The 15,611-nt window shown below is 37.2% G+C and overlaps 1 protein-coding gene across 1 annotated transcript in view; it reads right to left on the bottom strand.

Annotated features, from left to right (window-relative positions):
* Nucleotides 1–14,526, bottom strand: part of KCNK2 (potassium two pore domain channel subfamily K member 2) — a 110,572-nt gene extending 96,046 nt beyond the window's left edge. Inside the window, exons 1-2 of the mRNA XM_075497422.1 lie at nt 14,292–14,526; nt 11,547–11,740 (exon numbers count right to left, since the gene is read on the bottom strand). Of these exons, the coding sequence (XP_075353537.1) occupies nt 11,547–11,580 (34 nt within the window). The 5' untranslated portion in view covers nt 11,581–11,740; nt 14,292–14,526. The remainder of the gene's footprint in view (nt 1–11,546; nt 11,741–14,291) is intronic.
* Between the last annotated feature and the right edge of the window lie 1,085 nt (nt 14,527–15,611).

Below are 15,611 nucleotides of genomic sequence, written 5' to 3'. Positions count from 1 at the left end.
TCCCATTTGAAATAGAAAAAACGTCATAGTGAATAGGAGGACAACCCTTTCTGGGGCAGTCACAGGGAACAAAATACGTGTTTGTGGATAGAGCTAGGAAAATGAATCAGAAGAGTGGGCATGGGCTGACTGTGGGTTGTTGGGTTATCTAAATGTTTTCTTTTCAGGATTTTTCCATCTCCATTTTCTCTGCTGTTAAGAGTTATTCTTCTTACTTTGGGTAAATAAAAACCTTTCTTTGTTTCATCTAAAGGGTGTCAGAGGCTGATGTGACTTACTTGCCGCTGAGGAGCATCTAAGAAGCCAGGCAATTGCTGAAACGAAACTAAGAAGGCAGCGTGTGCACTGACTGCACGGGTAGGCAGAAGCTGGATCTTCCCACACATGTGAATGCCCTCTTCCACATACTGTGAGAATGAAAACTTTTTAAAATTTTTTTCTTTTTTTTTTTTTTTTTGTTAAGTACTAAGTAAAAGACCCTCACGCATCCTGCAAATGCAAGTAGCCTGTAGGTCAGGACCCTCACCTGGAATATGGAAGAGACGGTATTTATCTGCTCGATCCAGCACCTTAACTAGCCTGGCAGTATCAAGTAGTTGCATTATTGTGTCCATGGTGGAGCTGAAATGCAGGTTCCCATGGGAAGTTTTAGTTAGACTGGTACTTTCCTGTGAGCAAAGGTTTTTTTCTTGAAGAACTGGTTTCTGTCATCAAAGACATTTTATTACACCTCAAAAAAATTTCTCACCATCTCCAATTCATGGTAGCAAAGAATAGCAACACAGCCTTGTCCCCACTATGCCAGATGTGCATTCCTGCTGTCTAGTTCTGTCTGCAACCAACCTGGATGAAGGCATTAGTCTTTCATGGGTGTCGTACATCCCTGTTACCATATGCTAACTCTGCAGTGATGCAAATAGACACCCATAGCTAGAGTACAGGGCATAATTACATCCATGCACAAAAGCCATGCATGGCTAAGGCACTATGCAGTGTTGAATAAATTCAGTAAAAGCCAAGTTCCTACCCCATCATTTTTCCCATAGATTATGGGAAACAGAGCTCTGATTCACTTTAATGTTAGTTTAAAATGAAAAGTGCACAGCGCCCAATGGATCAGTGAATACAATTTGGAGAAGCCAACACAGAGGTTCCCAGACAAATGCCTGCCTAGGTGGAGAATTTCGAAAGGATGGTTGGGAGTTCAGTAGAGAAGACAGTAGACTTCCCCCCATTCTTAACTCTGAGGACTGCCACCCTGTGCCAGGAATGACCCTCTGCTTAAGAGCTGATGATTTTCTGTCTAGAGATCTGTCATACAGGCTGCCTTACAGTGCACTCTCAACTCATACAGCTGGAGGCATCCACAGTTCTGCCATCACTGTCCTGTTACAGCCCTGTCTCCCCATAGCTTTAAATACACTTGAGGTTTTGTGAAGAAGCTGTTTTGCACCCACAGATACAAACAGGGTTTCTGCAGTGTTTGTTATGGTTTACTAGAAATCCCAAGTACTTTTGCAAAGCCTGTTGATAAATGTGTTTCCTGGATACAGCTGCATTTCTCTTTCCTGTCATTACATCTCTGTTGAGAGGCATTTTATATCCACCAGTTTTCACTTTGATCTTTTAAGCCACCCTAATCCATAGCTTTGCACTTGTGTTAAGCACTTTTGGATTGTGAAGATGTTGTTCTCTTCCTTGCACGAGTGCTCAGTTCTCTATGGAAGCAATAGCACCTGTAACTTATAGAAAACTTCTATACAGGATTTCATTCCTCATCTGCGTGCCTTCTTTTTATCACACAATAGCAGTCTGGGTGAGCTTTCATGGTGGTGTCCCCTTCTGCTGGATACTTACCACAGCTGAATAGAAACCTGAAGCAGATTCTTGAATATAAGTATCCCAGCCTCCTTTCAGTCTGCATGAGGACAGGATTAATCGAATGAAGCATATAAATGACCAAAAATTTGTATTTTGCAAGGTCAGTAACATATGGTTTCTTCTCTCTGAGGACTTTACTTATGCTAAAACAGTTTTTTTCTCCTTATATTCATAAAGGATAGGTTTTTCAGATGCAATTTATATATATATTGTATATTTTTTAAGAATACCAGAAATATACCATTGCTACCAATTCCTTGTTCATTAAAGTAATCTTTTCTTACCCTTGGTAAAAAGGCACAGGTTATATATCAGCTTCTTTTGGATTTTTTAATATCAAGTTGCATTTATGTAGCAAGAGAACCAAGGCTCTTGCAGCAGCTCTAAGTAGCTAAAGGAAAGGTTCCCAGAACACTTGCTCTACAGGCAAACGGCAGCACAGTTCACGTGCAGCGCCCAGGCAATGACGAAGAAAAACTGTCTAGTTAAGTATCTGCAGTGAAACATTGGCTTCGCTGAGTTTTGTTATTGATTTCAATAGAGTTTTACACTTAATTTTACTTTTGTATCAAACACTTTGGTAAAGGCAAGAATTCTGTCCCACCTTGAAGAGGACGAGTACTGTTACTTTCTACTTTGGTTCACAGGCTGAGAGCTGGCCATTTCTCAGTAAGCCACAGAACCACCATAAAGCCACTGCGGTCACATTAGGTGGTAGTTGCCACAGCCTCAAAAAGGACTCAGCTCCAAGCAGCACATACAAAGAACATGGGAAGCTGTAGCGTGCAGCATCTCCTGAGTGTCTTGCGTCTCTATGTTTGCTGACGGTCTGAAGAGAGATGATCGTGGCCCAGAAGACAGATGGTGAAGTACAGCTCATATTCTGAAATACCGACTACAGGGGGGCTGAGCTACGTCAGCGGAGATCTTCAGTGAGGCCCTTTCTGCCATTTTCTTGCAACTCTTCTGTTCATAGGAATTTCCACTCCAGAGGTCATCAAATCCAGGCAGCAGTGATTCATACATTAATAGAATTTTACTTTCAGTCTCCTACAGTTTATTCTTTACAAGGGTTTTCCAAATTAAAGCAAAAGTATAGTTATGCCTATCACTTTTCATCATGTTATTTCTGCATATACACCAGCAACACTCCACTTCAGTCCCAGACCAGTTTATTTCTGCAACTGGTTTTTTTTTATACTCTTCTTGACCAATGGTTTTCAAAATTTCTTAAAATAATAACAATGACATTTGAAAGTAGTCAATTTCTCACCTGAAGCAGCACAACATTCTAAAAAAAGGCCTCAAGAAAACTTTAGAAACCTTTTCCTACATGAACTGGTAGTGGATATCATTTCACTATTTGATTTGGTTCTTTGCAATAGCCAAGGTTATACTGGAGGTAGCACACCTTTAAAAAAAGTATATAATACAAGTCCATTGTGATTTTCAAAATGTTGCACTCAGCTCCAGTGTTTGATTTCTGCCTGCCTGGACTTCTTTGGAAGCAAATGCTTATTTGTGTGAGAGATGAGACTACATACATCAGGCTCAGCCAGCAACATGTGCACATTACAGATGGACCCTGCTGATCTGCTTCCCTTTCTACAGGAGAGTTGGACAGAAGCAGTTTGGGCAGCACTGGTACTGTAATAGTCAAATACAGTCTCTTATTTGAATGTGTAACCAGGTGTTCAAGGCTCTGCTTTCTCCATGTGAGAGGAACAGTGGGTCTGAAGGTAGATCTCTTCTAGTATATGTGTGGGTTAGGATGTATGGCCAGCAGCTGCCATGGCCTCGTTGACTGACTTACACCATGAGAGTACTCCAAAAGTGCATGAAGATTCAACTCTCAGAGCTATTGAGGCTGCACAACCTCAAGCCATGTGTTTATAGATGGGGATATAATCTGCGCTCCTGTCTTCCATGTGATAAAGATCACCTGCACAACCTCTGGTGTGACCTCTGCATCCCTCCCACAACTTCTGGTATGGTGGTAACGTCTCTGAAGCTATCCTCATCAACCAAGGAATGGGGGCAGACCGAGACTTGGAAGGGATCCTGCAGCAACCTCTTAAGAGTCCTTTGGAGGTAAAGTTACAAGTCCGAGAAAACAGAGCATGGTGACAGCACTTTCTTCAGCATTCTACTAACTTTCCTGTGTGTACATAAGTGCACACAATCACTAAGTTGTTTTGTGACCAAATATAAAGCAAATGGTAGGCAGGAAAATTGAAAGATCTATTTGAGGGAATAATGGCAATATTAGCAAGATAAAATCATTATGTAGGCATGTCTCCCACTGAGGAGTTTTTGTTTTGTACACGTGTTTTTGTGAAGAGTGGGAAAAAATAAAAGATATTAGATGCAGCAGAAAAAACTCAAACAAATGCCCTTAACTCAACCAAACAAGAACCCAGCACACATCTAAAGGCAAGTCAATGGGAATTTTGCCTTATTCATCAGTGTTACAATCCCAGGCGCCCTTAATGATAATGTTCTTTATTTTATAAATTATATTACAATCCGTAAGTTGTGTATCTCTGGTCATATAATGTGGTTTCTATTTAAATTTAAGTTATGTGGTTTTACCAGTTTGCAAGAGATTTGACCTTTCACTTGCCTTTCTCTATTACCTACCAACACATTTTTAGACAGTGATACATTTCTGGTTTGGAACATGATGAAAACGAAAACAGAATGACAAAACAGCAGGCATTTCTCAGTGGCATAAAGGATAATAAAACTGGAGATTCTGTGATTACTGTGCAACTCAATGAGTTTTCAAATGAACAGTTCAGCAACCACCACTCCATTGTTCAAGTGACTGTTAAGAAAGATTTTTTTCTGGTATTAACAGATGCTCAGTTTATAATATGATACAGCATATATTACTCAAGTCTTTGAGGGAGAGAACGAGTCAAAATAATTTTTCTCATAAATAATCTACACATAACATTTTTAGTACAAACATATGAAACGAAGATAATTTTTTTCAGCTTTGGTGTGAGGTTTGGTCCATGTTAAATACAGAAATAAGCAACATATTTTGGCTTAGAACATAGGGTTGGTAGGGTTTCTTCTATTTGTCAATCAATTCTGAATGGATTGCTATGCCTGTATAGAATCCCACTGATTTTATATATGGAGACTTATATACTTATCAGGTAGCAGAAAAAAGTGAGGTTATAAGCTCCCTTAAGTTGCTTTATAGCTGATCTATCTGTGTCCAATATATTGTTCCAGTACAACAGCTCCTAAAACTACTAATTTATTTTGTGGAAAAAATGTTATTCTTCTCTGGGCTTCTCTTCCCACCACATATCATCAGTAAAAAGCATTATATTATAATCTTAATCCTGATCCCAAAGTAAATAAAATAGTTTCCTAGTTAAGTTTATGTATTTTGAATCACTTGATTTTGCCATCAAGCTTTTAAATAAGTGACTATTCTAACTTGTAAAGAGTCTAAGACTAAGACAAAAAAAAAGAATCCAGATCAAAAGAGATATTAGGATATACTTTGGGCTTTTAAATTAGTTTATACGGAGATTAAAAAGAAGTGATGGCTTTTTTGTTACATGTAACCACCAACAGGCATTCTTCTTCCAACATGGGTCAGGTTAATATTTAAATAACTAATATGGGATATACTGGTCTCCCTGAATATCCCCTCAGGTAAGACACTGTAGATGATACTAGCAGCCTTTTATTTGACCCAAAAATCAAACTTGTAGTTTTTGATGACTATCACTTGACTGCCATATATTTAATTTCCAGGAATCACAATTCTTTTGTCTATTAATTCCAAGAGCAAATATCCTGTAGTAATGAAAACAACCTTTCATTCTTCATGATAGTTAATTTTTAACATATTTCAGATACGTGTTTTCATTCAGAGAGAAAGTGATGTTCATGGATCTATATGTATTAAAACATTTGTTTAAAATCGAAACAGTATCTTTAAAATATCTCCATTTTTACCCAAAACAGGCAGAGCACATGAACCAACCTTACATGTAGGCACCTCTCCTGTTCAGTCCTTCCTGCACTGGAGCGTTACCAGCGCTGTGGCCTCACACGTGCACAGACCCCTATATAGACAACGCATTTCTAGAACGCAGTTTCTTGCTGGAAGCAGATTTTCAAGGTAGACTTTTGTCATTGTTCTTGTTTGTAAATCCATTTCATAAGCCAGAATCAAAGATGTGGCTGCAAAGCTAAAACTAGAAAGTGCTACTTTGTGGCCCCTGGCCACATGCAAAGTTAACTGCTACAAAAGGACTATTCACCCAGGAAAAGAATGAAGCTCTGCAGTTTTAGCTTCAATTTAAGAAAAAAGAGGCACCCCATCTAGCTCGATATTTGCTATGCACCCTAGGTAGGGGAGAAAATGCCTTCCTTTTAACTTAGACATTAGTTAAAGCATTTTAGATATTATGGAGCACAGAAACAATGTTCTTTTTCTTTTTAAAAACGTTCTGATTCTCTTTCTACTTTTTTTAACTAGAACTTTGCAAAATTTGATGCTTCAAGCTCACTAGCTGGCAATTTAATGTTTTTGCTGTTTCATGTGGGTTCATGCATCCCGAGTTTTGTTTTTAATTTCATATTTTTCTTAAATAAATTTCATAGTTAAAATGTATTTCTACTTAAAAAAGTATAGATTGGCAAAGGAATTTTGCTTTTATGCCTAAAACCAGTATGTCTTTATAGATCTGAAAGTCCAGATTCTTGCAGAATACATATAAACCATATTTTAGAGAGCAATTTTAAAAATCTTTCTCAGTGTTTCATGACATAGAACACATGAGTCTTTTTTAAAAAATAAAATAAAAAATATCAATTACTTAGTTAAGTGTCCCTGCAATGCAATGGATTTATTTCAAGAACTAAAAGACATAGTCTTCCTTTTGGAGGGCTGATTTTACTAAAGTTTAAGAAAGAAAAAACCTTACTGTTAATGCTGCACTGTAAATTATTGGCGTTTCAGCAGAAGGATTGAAGTAACAATCCAGAACCCTATCTATCACACTTGTCTCTTATTTTACTGAAGTGGGGTTACTTTAGTCTAAGCACAGAAAGCGCTTTAATTCTTTGAAGCATACAGGGATAGAAAGCTGCAGAGCTGTCCTGAGGTCAGTTTGATCTAGTCTGATAGAGGTGAGAGTTAAAAAGCTCTCTGAAGAAAGCTCTATCGCCAGGCACCATCTTTCTGACAACAGGGTCTCTCTTGCCTGGATTAGTACTTGGTTCTTCTCTCTTCTTCCCCAGTCCATGCAGGCTCGGCGCTAAATGTCACAGCCTCGTCGCCGATGGCTCTCAGCCACTCACCTTCCCTTGGTCCCACCACTAGAACCCCTTGCTTTGACACTGTATCCTTGCACAGCTGCAGAGCAGCATTTCATCTGTGACAGTTACAGTAATTTACAGAGAACATAGCATCTGTTTAATCCACTAAGTGCTAGTCATGCTATTTCAAAGAATAAACAGTGACCAAAGACAGCTGATCTCCATCTCCGTCCAAAACACTAGGAACAGAAGCTGAACACTGAAGATAGGCTGATATTCTGCAACTTTTGTCACTGATTTTGATTTAGGAGAGTGCTACCACAACAATGCTTCAGGAGGCCAAAACTCAAAGTCATGGCTATTTTTACTCAGTGCTTATTCAGAAAAATCACACTGGACTCTTTTGCCCAAATATTTTGGACTGTTTCTATCAACAGGAACCAGAACCTGCCCAAGCTTTATGGGTTCTGTTAGTCAAAGTGTGCAGATAGAATAGTTATGAAAGGAATTTTTAGATCCTGGCCTAAAGTCCTGGGGATGTGAAAAGACGAGGTAGAAAAAAAAACCCAGCAAACTTGTGCTAGACCACTGTGGAATCCCTGACTACAGTATATTGCATTTCACTGGTAACCTGCATTTTATCTTTACAGGAAACACTGCATGAATAAAACAATCTCTCTGCCAGCCCACTCTGCTCACTTTGAGTAACTCAAAAATCATGCATGGACAATTCTATGCTTTTACTGTAATGTTTCATGTAGTAAGTATTGTCTCAAAACACGAAATTGCTAAAAAGTGATCATGACTACTTTAAAACATGCTTTTTTTTCCCCTCTACCAGTCAAAAATGAAGAAGGATGTAATAAATAAAACAGTGGAAGGAGGCCAAAAAGGTATTTGTCTTCATGTTATTTTGTGGTTTACCGCATCGTACTGAAGATCTCAACATTATACCGTGTTGAATGTTATATGAATTTGCCTGCCAGCATAGAGCAGTTCCTTTCTCTTCCAGAAGTGGATGTAGGAAGTAAACTCTCTCTTTTAATTCCAGATTAATTAAGATGGGAAGTGGTTATACATATGAGAAAATTAAACTACCATCTATTTTATCTATGTCGATCAACCACATTAAAATAAAAGTATGAAAAATCTACTTAGTCTCAACATGATGCCTCTCAACTTCTCAAACATGCTTTGTCAGTACTGCTTATCTTTTTGACTTCATACTTTAAAGGTATTAGGAATTAATTTCCATCTATTTTTTTGCTCTATCTTTTTCAAACCCTGTCTCATTATCTTCTCCCTGACAATTTTCAGCTTTCTCCTGTTCCTGCATACAGTTGATACACTTCCAAATTTAAAATCTTGACCACAGTAGAATTCTCACCAAGGGCCAGGAGAAACACAAAGCATACATAGTAAGTGTACGTAAATTTACATAATCTCTGCAAACTAAGTCCTTACAGCTGTAGTGGGCTGACAAATGCCTGGCTATATTTATTGATGCAGCTCCTTAACTAATCTAGGAAACTAGAAAGTTTGAAGACCAATGGAATAATGGAACAGAGGCTACAAGAATAAAACATCATCCATTTGGCTGGAGCATGATCTAGTATGTACCAAAAATATTTGCAAGGCGAACAGTTAGTCAAACAATGAGTGCCAGTTCTGGGACAGCCTTCTACTTTTTCTCCTCTCTTTTCAAACATAATACCTATTCCTAAGGCATTTGCAAATACCAGAAATATTTTCTCTTTTCCATTCTCTTAACAGACTTTCACCTCAGCTTCTCCAGTGTCCTCAGAGAAAGAAGTTGAGGTGCTGTTTGTGATATTAGGCTGTTTATGATTTTTCCTTATTTCCACTCTTAGTTCACCTTTCTCATTTTAGATTATGGCTTTTCTGGCAACACCTGTCTTGCAAATACTGAAATAGCATCAATAACCCTAAAGATGTACAGATTAAATGTCTATTAGACACAACCTTCAAAGAAAATCACATCTGATCTTGTTGGCTTGTTTGCATTCTGTTTTCTTTTTCATATGGAAAGGGTTTTGTGCTACAGCCCATGGCTAATATTTACCTCCACTTTCCTCTTGTATGTGGTGCACCAACTCTCTTTTGAGATGTGCTTCAGATTTAATGCCACAGATAGATACAGAAAAGGATTGTGTCCTACTAATCCAAGCCCCTATATGAAACTTCCTTTTCAGAGAGGACAGAGTTGCTACTTCCTTCCCTTTTCTTTTGAAAAGTACTTTTTGTTTTTAAATATTAAGTTGGTATAATTTCACCCAATAGACAGCAAATAACTGAAGTTATATTCACACATTCTATAAAATGCAGATTGCATAATATAGCATGATGGCTCTGTTCCATTATGCTTCATTACTAGGTTGAAAATTACTGACACTGTACATTTTTCTCTTTAGTATTCTATAATTTTAAATTATGACTGCACTGTAGGTTACTCTATGTAGTAAATAATCTAAAAACATTTCCTGCCTGGCACCCTACTAACAGTGAGCAACACCTTCCTTCCCAGGTGGTCCTGCAGCCTTACTTAAATTCTAGTTAGGTAATTACATTCTGCCTGCCTGAGGTCTCCTTTAGACTTTGCAAATGTATTCTTCATTTGTCATGAGTTTGCAGTGCTGCTGCAGGCTATGGAACAGCTGCACTTGGGTGCTACAGCAGTTTTGGTACCTCAGTATAATTTACCTCAGCTGTTTTCCATACTTTTTAGAATCATGGGATAAAAATTTATAGAAAATAATTTAGTGGTGGTGACGGTGGTGTTTGTTTTCAGTATTTAAAAATAAATGCTTGAGTTCATAAGCTTTCTAAAGATTCCTAAGTAGTCTTCCTAACTACTCATTCTTCAAGTGTAATGCTAATGGTTGACAGGTTATCTAAAGCCTCTGACGTTGCTTCAGAAAGCAATGTTAAACTAATTCTAGAGAAAAGTATGTAATCACTGGTACTCTGAGAGAGCAGAGAAGGAAAGAAAGTAAAACAAGGAGAAATCACCATAGGCTGGGCTTTTTAATCAGTAATTCCAGCCTGAACATTCACATCCATGGTACACACCTTAAAGCAGTAAAAGGAGTATAAGATAAAGGATTCAATTAATTCAAGGAAAAGTGCTCCTTCAATAAAAAGGGCTAAGTATTTTGGAAAGCATCATTTCAGCATAATTAAGCACTCAAAATGAAGATAAATTCTAGTTCACTTTCAGAAATGTTGAACAGTAGACAGTGATCCAAAGGAGACACCTAACTTTGCAAACAACAGAACTGCATCAAAGAATAAAGTTCCACTACATGGCACTAAAGGTTCCATTATAAAGGTGATAAGTTGTTTATCCCCAATCCAACACAATTACTCAAGATTATGGTTACCCTTATGCTCAACGAGGGCTACAGACAGCCAAGCAGAAAGAGAAAATTCCTGCTCACAAACAAAAACCACTCATACGTCACACTGGAAGGAAGCAGACATTTTCTAAAGATTTTTGGGGAAAAAAAAAAAGAAAGACAAAAGAAACCAGAACAAAAAATACACAAAAGCAAAGGAAATATTGTAAACCCCAAATAGCTCTTTTTGTGGTGGCTCAAAAGATTCATCTCTATTTCAGAAACCTACAGTGCGAGTCCCTAGTCCGATAGAGATCTACAAACGATTTTCCTCTTTTGTGTGGTCTAAGCACTAGAGCACTAATTTTTTCTCTCTCAGATTTTGGCTAGGATTTTCCTCAGGGCCTGAGAAAACTTTCCAGTCAAAACTGACATACCTGCTGATAATTCCCAAATAAAAACACAAGGACCTCCAATATCTGACTATAGTAGGGACTACTCATCCTGATATGTTTAAGTGAAAGCATGTTTTAAGTGTGGGTTTTTTTTTATAAAGATCAGTCTATTCAACAGTTTCTTAATCTCCAAGCTCCAAATTAATCATCACATTGTTATATGTCAATAAATATACACAGTATTTAAGTGGTGTTTGTGATCAGATCAAAGTTAAGGACATCAACTTCCCAAATAAGCATTCTCAATAACAGCATACTGGATAACTGATGCAATTTGCCTAAATTATGCCATTCAGACAGAGCAAATCTTCAGTACATACACAAGTGTTGTATCTAAACAGACCTTACTACAAACTCAACATTTCAAAAGAAAGGCCATTAACTAAAATAAGACACCTTTATTTAGAACGGATACGTACATCATTGAGGCATTTTCTCCGATTTAATTATTAATCAGTCAATCTAATTCTACATTCTAGTCCACCATCTCAGGTTATGGAAACTGATTAAAACCTGTAACGTTTAACTAAATCAAGTATTTGTCTATAGTAGTGGTACTTACAGTAAAAATTATGTCTTGCTTGTGGGTTCCTCATTTGGTGATGTAATATTCAGAAGTCACCATGCTTTTGTTCTAAGATAAAGCATTTCCTATATCGCTGTCTTTAAGGAGTCTTCTGACCAAGTCATTTCGTCATAACATATTCTCTTCCGAAGTACACGTATGGTCTCTCTCTGTATTTCCTGTCCAAAATACTCAACGTACACATAAAAGTAAACTTGTGAGTTACTAATTATGATACATGGCATTTATATCATGTCTTACATTTTCATAGTACTTTACAAAGGGCAGCTGATTGAACAGCTTGGGAAGCGCTTAGAAACCTGAACCAAAATTACCCGGAGTCCCTTAAAAGATTGAATAATTGTATCTCAAATGTTCCAGAAGGTTTTAAAAGACCACAGCTTCTTTACTATAAATGAATAGATGAAAATCAGTGTTCCCATTAATTCTTCCTTTCTTAAGCATCATTCACATGAAACACGCATATGCGGCATGCAGTCTAATTGCCGCGGAAAGATCCCCAGTATGTTTTAGAGTCAGGTGTGCCTCAAAGTGTACAATTTTCTCCATTGTTTAAAGGAGAAAGACTTACATTGCTACAATTTCTTTTTTAATTTATGAGTTTCCTAAGCAGCAGTCACAAAACAGGCTTTTAAGCATCTTTTCTCAACTGTATCAATAGTTATTGATTAGGACAAGGGAGAAGGGAATAACATAATCTTTACAGGGTTTGATTTTATTTTCTGTAACTTTTTTTAGAAATTTAACTTTTCATGTCTCCCTCATCCACTCTTCCTCCCCATGGGCTGCAGTATTATGATTATCCCAATTATACATTTTGCAAAAGGACCCTGATTTATTTAGTTCCCTACCTTCAGTTGCACACAGGTTTGCCAAATTCAGATGTGAGTAATTTGAGGCACACTGTTTATATTTTTATTGAATTCCTTAAAAAAATAATATGGCATAGAAAATCATATCACATAGGAGTGTTACACAGAAAAACTGGTCTGTTAGTCATAATATTTGTGAAAATGTAATTGTCACAACAGTCACCTAAGAAAGCAGACAAAGAATACTATTTTAAGTAATGTGGTGATATGGCAGTCATATAACCTTATTCTTAAATTTCTGATATATCATTTTAAATATTTGAAGATATGGGGAGGGGTTAAGAGAATGCGTGTAACCAGCTAACTCTCTTAAACATTCTCTAATCCACTTGTAAATATATCCATCCACAAACAAAGGAATGTTATCTTCAGTGAAAGAAAGTCTGGCGTGACCCTTGGGACTTTAACTTGTAGCCAAACAGTTGTGCATGTTTGATTTCCAATCCACTACTTATAATCCCAATTCTTTTATGGCCAATAGGTGAACTCCTCTAGACAAAAAGAAAACGATCTGAAAAAACCTGTTTCTGAAGGCAGTGTTACAGAGAATTCATTCCCACTCTTATTTAATTGAAAAGGAACTTATTCTTGTGAATTTCACAAGAATTTCACAGGTTGGTAATCTGGGCCCAGACTCTGGAAACAAACCCATATGTGATAGCATTAAAACAATTACAGTGCTCGTGGCCAGTCATATGATGTCATTTCTTAAGATTTTCATAGAACCTCGTAATATGGAGATGTGCCATATGTGAGTCCCTGTGATAGATGCTTCAATAGTTTCACATCTCTAACTTTCACAACTTTCCACCAGGAGCTCTCAAATAGTTAATATTTTGCTTAAAGCCCTGATGTCTGAAGTCAGGCAAATATTTTAAAACTTTAAAAAACTTTATACTTTAAAAATATAAAACTTTAAAACTTTATACTTACCAAGAGCCTGACAGCTATGATGAAGATGTAGATGCAAATTAAAGGAAAATCTGCCTTGCAGCAAGACTTAGCTGTGTATTATTTGTTAATAAGTCACTAGTGCAAAGAGTTCTTTAAATTAGAGAATGTTTTTTATTTTTGTGCATTTTAAGTACAGGATCCTGGCTACTCTGTAAGCAGCTGCTTACAGTAACAGTTCTGATAGACAATGCTCCTCTGCTCCCATTTAATTGGAAGTGATACAGATCTTTTGATCCAGCTTTCTGTCTCTCTGTGAAAACAAACATGTAAATGCTGCCACCTAAGAGCCAACAAAAATCAATCCCACAGAAAACCAAGCCCCAGGAATTTTAGGTCAAAATTAAGTAAGAAGTTCTTAGAACTATAAGAAGCATCAAAGATGGTCAAAGCAAGCCTGACACTGTGAGCTGAAAGCATAAATTATCAAGAAAGATTTTCCACATAGCATGCGTTTCTGCTCTAATTCTGGTTTGATTGCTTGGCTTTTTTCTACGGGCAAAAACATTTTCCTGGTGTGCATGTCTACAAAAATGCTTTCAGATGATCAATTCTCTTTATTTAGGCTATTTTTGATCATTTGGTTATTACACAAGCGCACAAATTGCCTGTTCTCATTTCCCATTTCTGTAAGTTGTGTAATTCATTTCTGTGAGCAATTGCCACAACTCTCTGTAAATCTAGTGTGCCTGCACTTGGGTACTGACAATAATTAGGAATGTATGAAATGAATTCACTTAATATGAGTCAGTTAATGAAGATCTTCGAGTGCAAATCCAGAGTGGGGGAAGAGTCAGACTCTATGAATCAGAGACTAATTAATAGGTTTTCTTGGAATTCCTAGAGGAATGGGAACTCTGCTGGCTTCTCCCCTGAGAATCAGGGCAAATCAAATTACCTTTTCTTTGATAAAATAATGCAAATCTCCTTTGTAGTCCAAGATTATGCAGTCATAACTCTGATATCATGTCTCTCACAATCTTCAAGGTGTAGTCATTTGAATTTTCTAGAAACTGAAAAAATATTACAGCTAGTAGATCTTACATTAATTTCCATTTTGTCCTCACTGTTTATTTCCTTCCTTTCTTTTCCCTACCCTCTTCTCTTCAGTCCTGTCTCCAACAATGTTTTTTCAGGACCTCTTTAGTCTCTGCGGTAGAATACACTTATATCAGATAACTCAGAAGATCTTAGTGTCAGATAGGGCAATTTTAGATTTAAAAACCAGTAATAATAAGTTCCATAAATTTATCTGTTTTATGAAATGGTTTGGGCATATTTTTTTTGCTTAATTCCATATTTTGACTGTTTATTTGTAGTTTTTTTCCCGTGTTGATTGCAATTTGCAGTTGTGAATATATTTCCCAAAAAGCCCAATTATTCATTTCAACAGAGTTCAAGAATACTTTTAAGCCCTCAAAATGGCTTTACCTTTTTCTCCTTTTCCATCAAAAATTCCATTAATCAATTCCAAGTTTCTCTTTTTGATGGAATTTCAGAATGTGAAAATACAGTGGTGTACCAAATGTTGTGGTGTACCAATGGTGTACCAAATGGTGTACCAAATGGTGTACCAAAACCATAACATCTGACTCACATGCAATACATATGCATAGTAATCTATGCTTTAGAGCATAGTAGCAATATATGTCTAACCTTGGAATAGACCCCAGAAGCATTTTCCCTAATGTATCAGAGAAAAGTTTTACTATGCTATACTAGCTGATAGAAGACAACACAAGAAAACATTCAAAGTTTCAAATGCCTTTTTGATCTTCTACCATCAGACATAAAACTGTTGACATTTTGTAACAAATAAAGCAAATTACTCAAATTGCCCTCCTCTGAAGAAGATCATAAAAGACTTTCCTGTTTACAAAGTTCAACAAAGTTCAGATGCTTGTCTCACACCTAAGGCATGGAAAGCTACCAAAAAAGACGAGCAGGAAACACTTGCTTTTCCCTTTTCACATCACAAGACGATTAACAACAGCCAGTTACTATAAATGCAAGGCTAAAGACATCCATTTACTTCCTCAGCTGGAGTAACTGGCCTCAGTTCCCAGCATCTGAGAAAATGGGCCAGCTCCAAACATGGCCCAGGTTCAAAGTCAGTGCAGAGGGACAAAGGTGCCCTGAGGGCAGGGGTGGTTGCTCTTGCAGGCTTCGAGCTCGGCACCCATGAGTACATGGTGAAGTTGCTCACTCAAAGTTTCAT

This window comes from Mycteria americana, chromosome 3 (genome assembly GCF_035582795.1).
Source record: "Mycteria americana isolate JAX WOST 10 ecotype Jacksonville Zoo and Gardens chromosome 3, USCA_MyAme_1.0, whole genome shotgun sequence".
Classification (NCBI taxonomy): domain Eukaryota; kingdom Metazoa; phylum Chordata; class Aves; order Ciconiiformes; family Ciconiidae; genus Mycteria; species Mycteria americana.
Note: the sequence above shows the minus strand (reverse complement) of the source record. Positions and strands in the feature narration are given on the sequence as shown.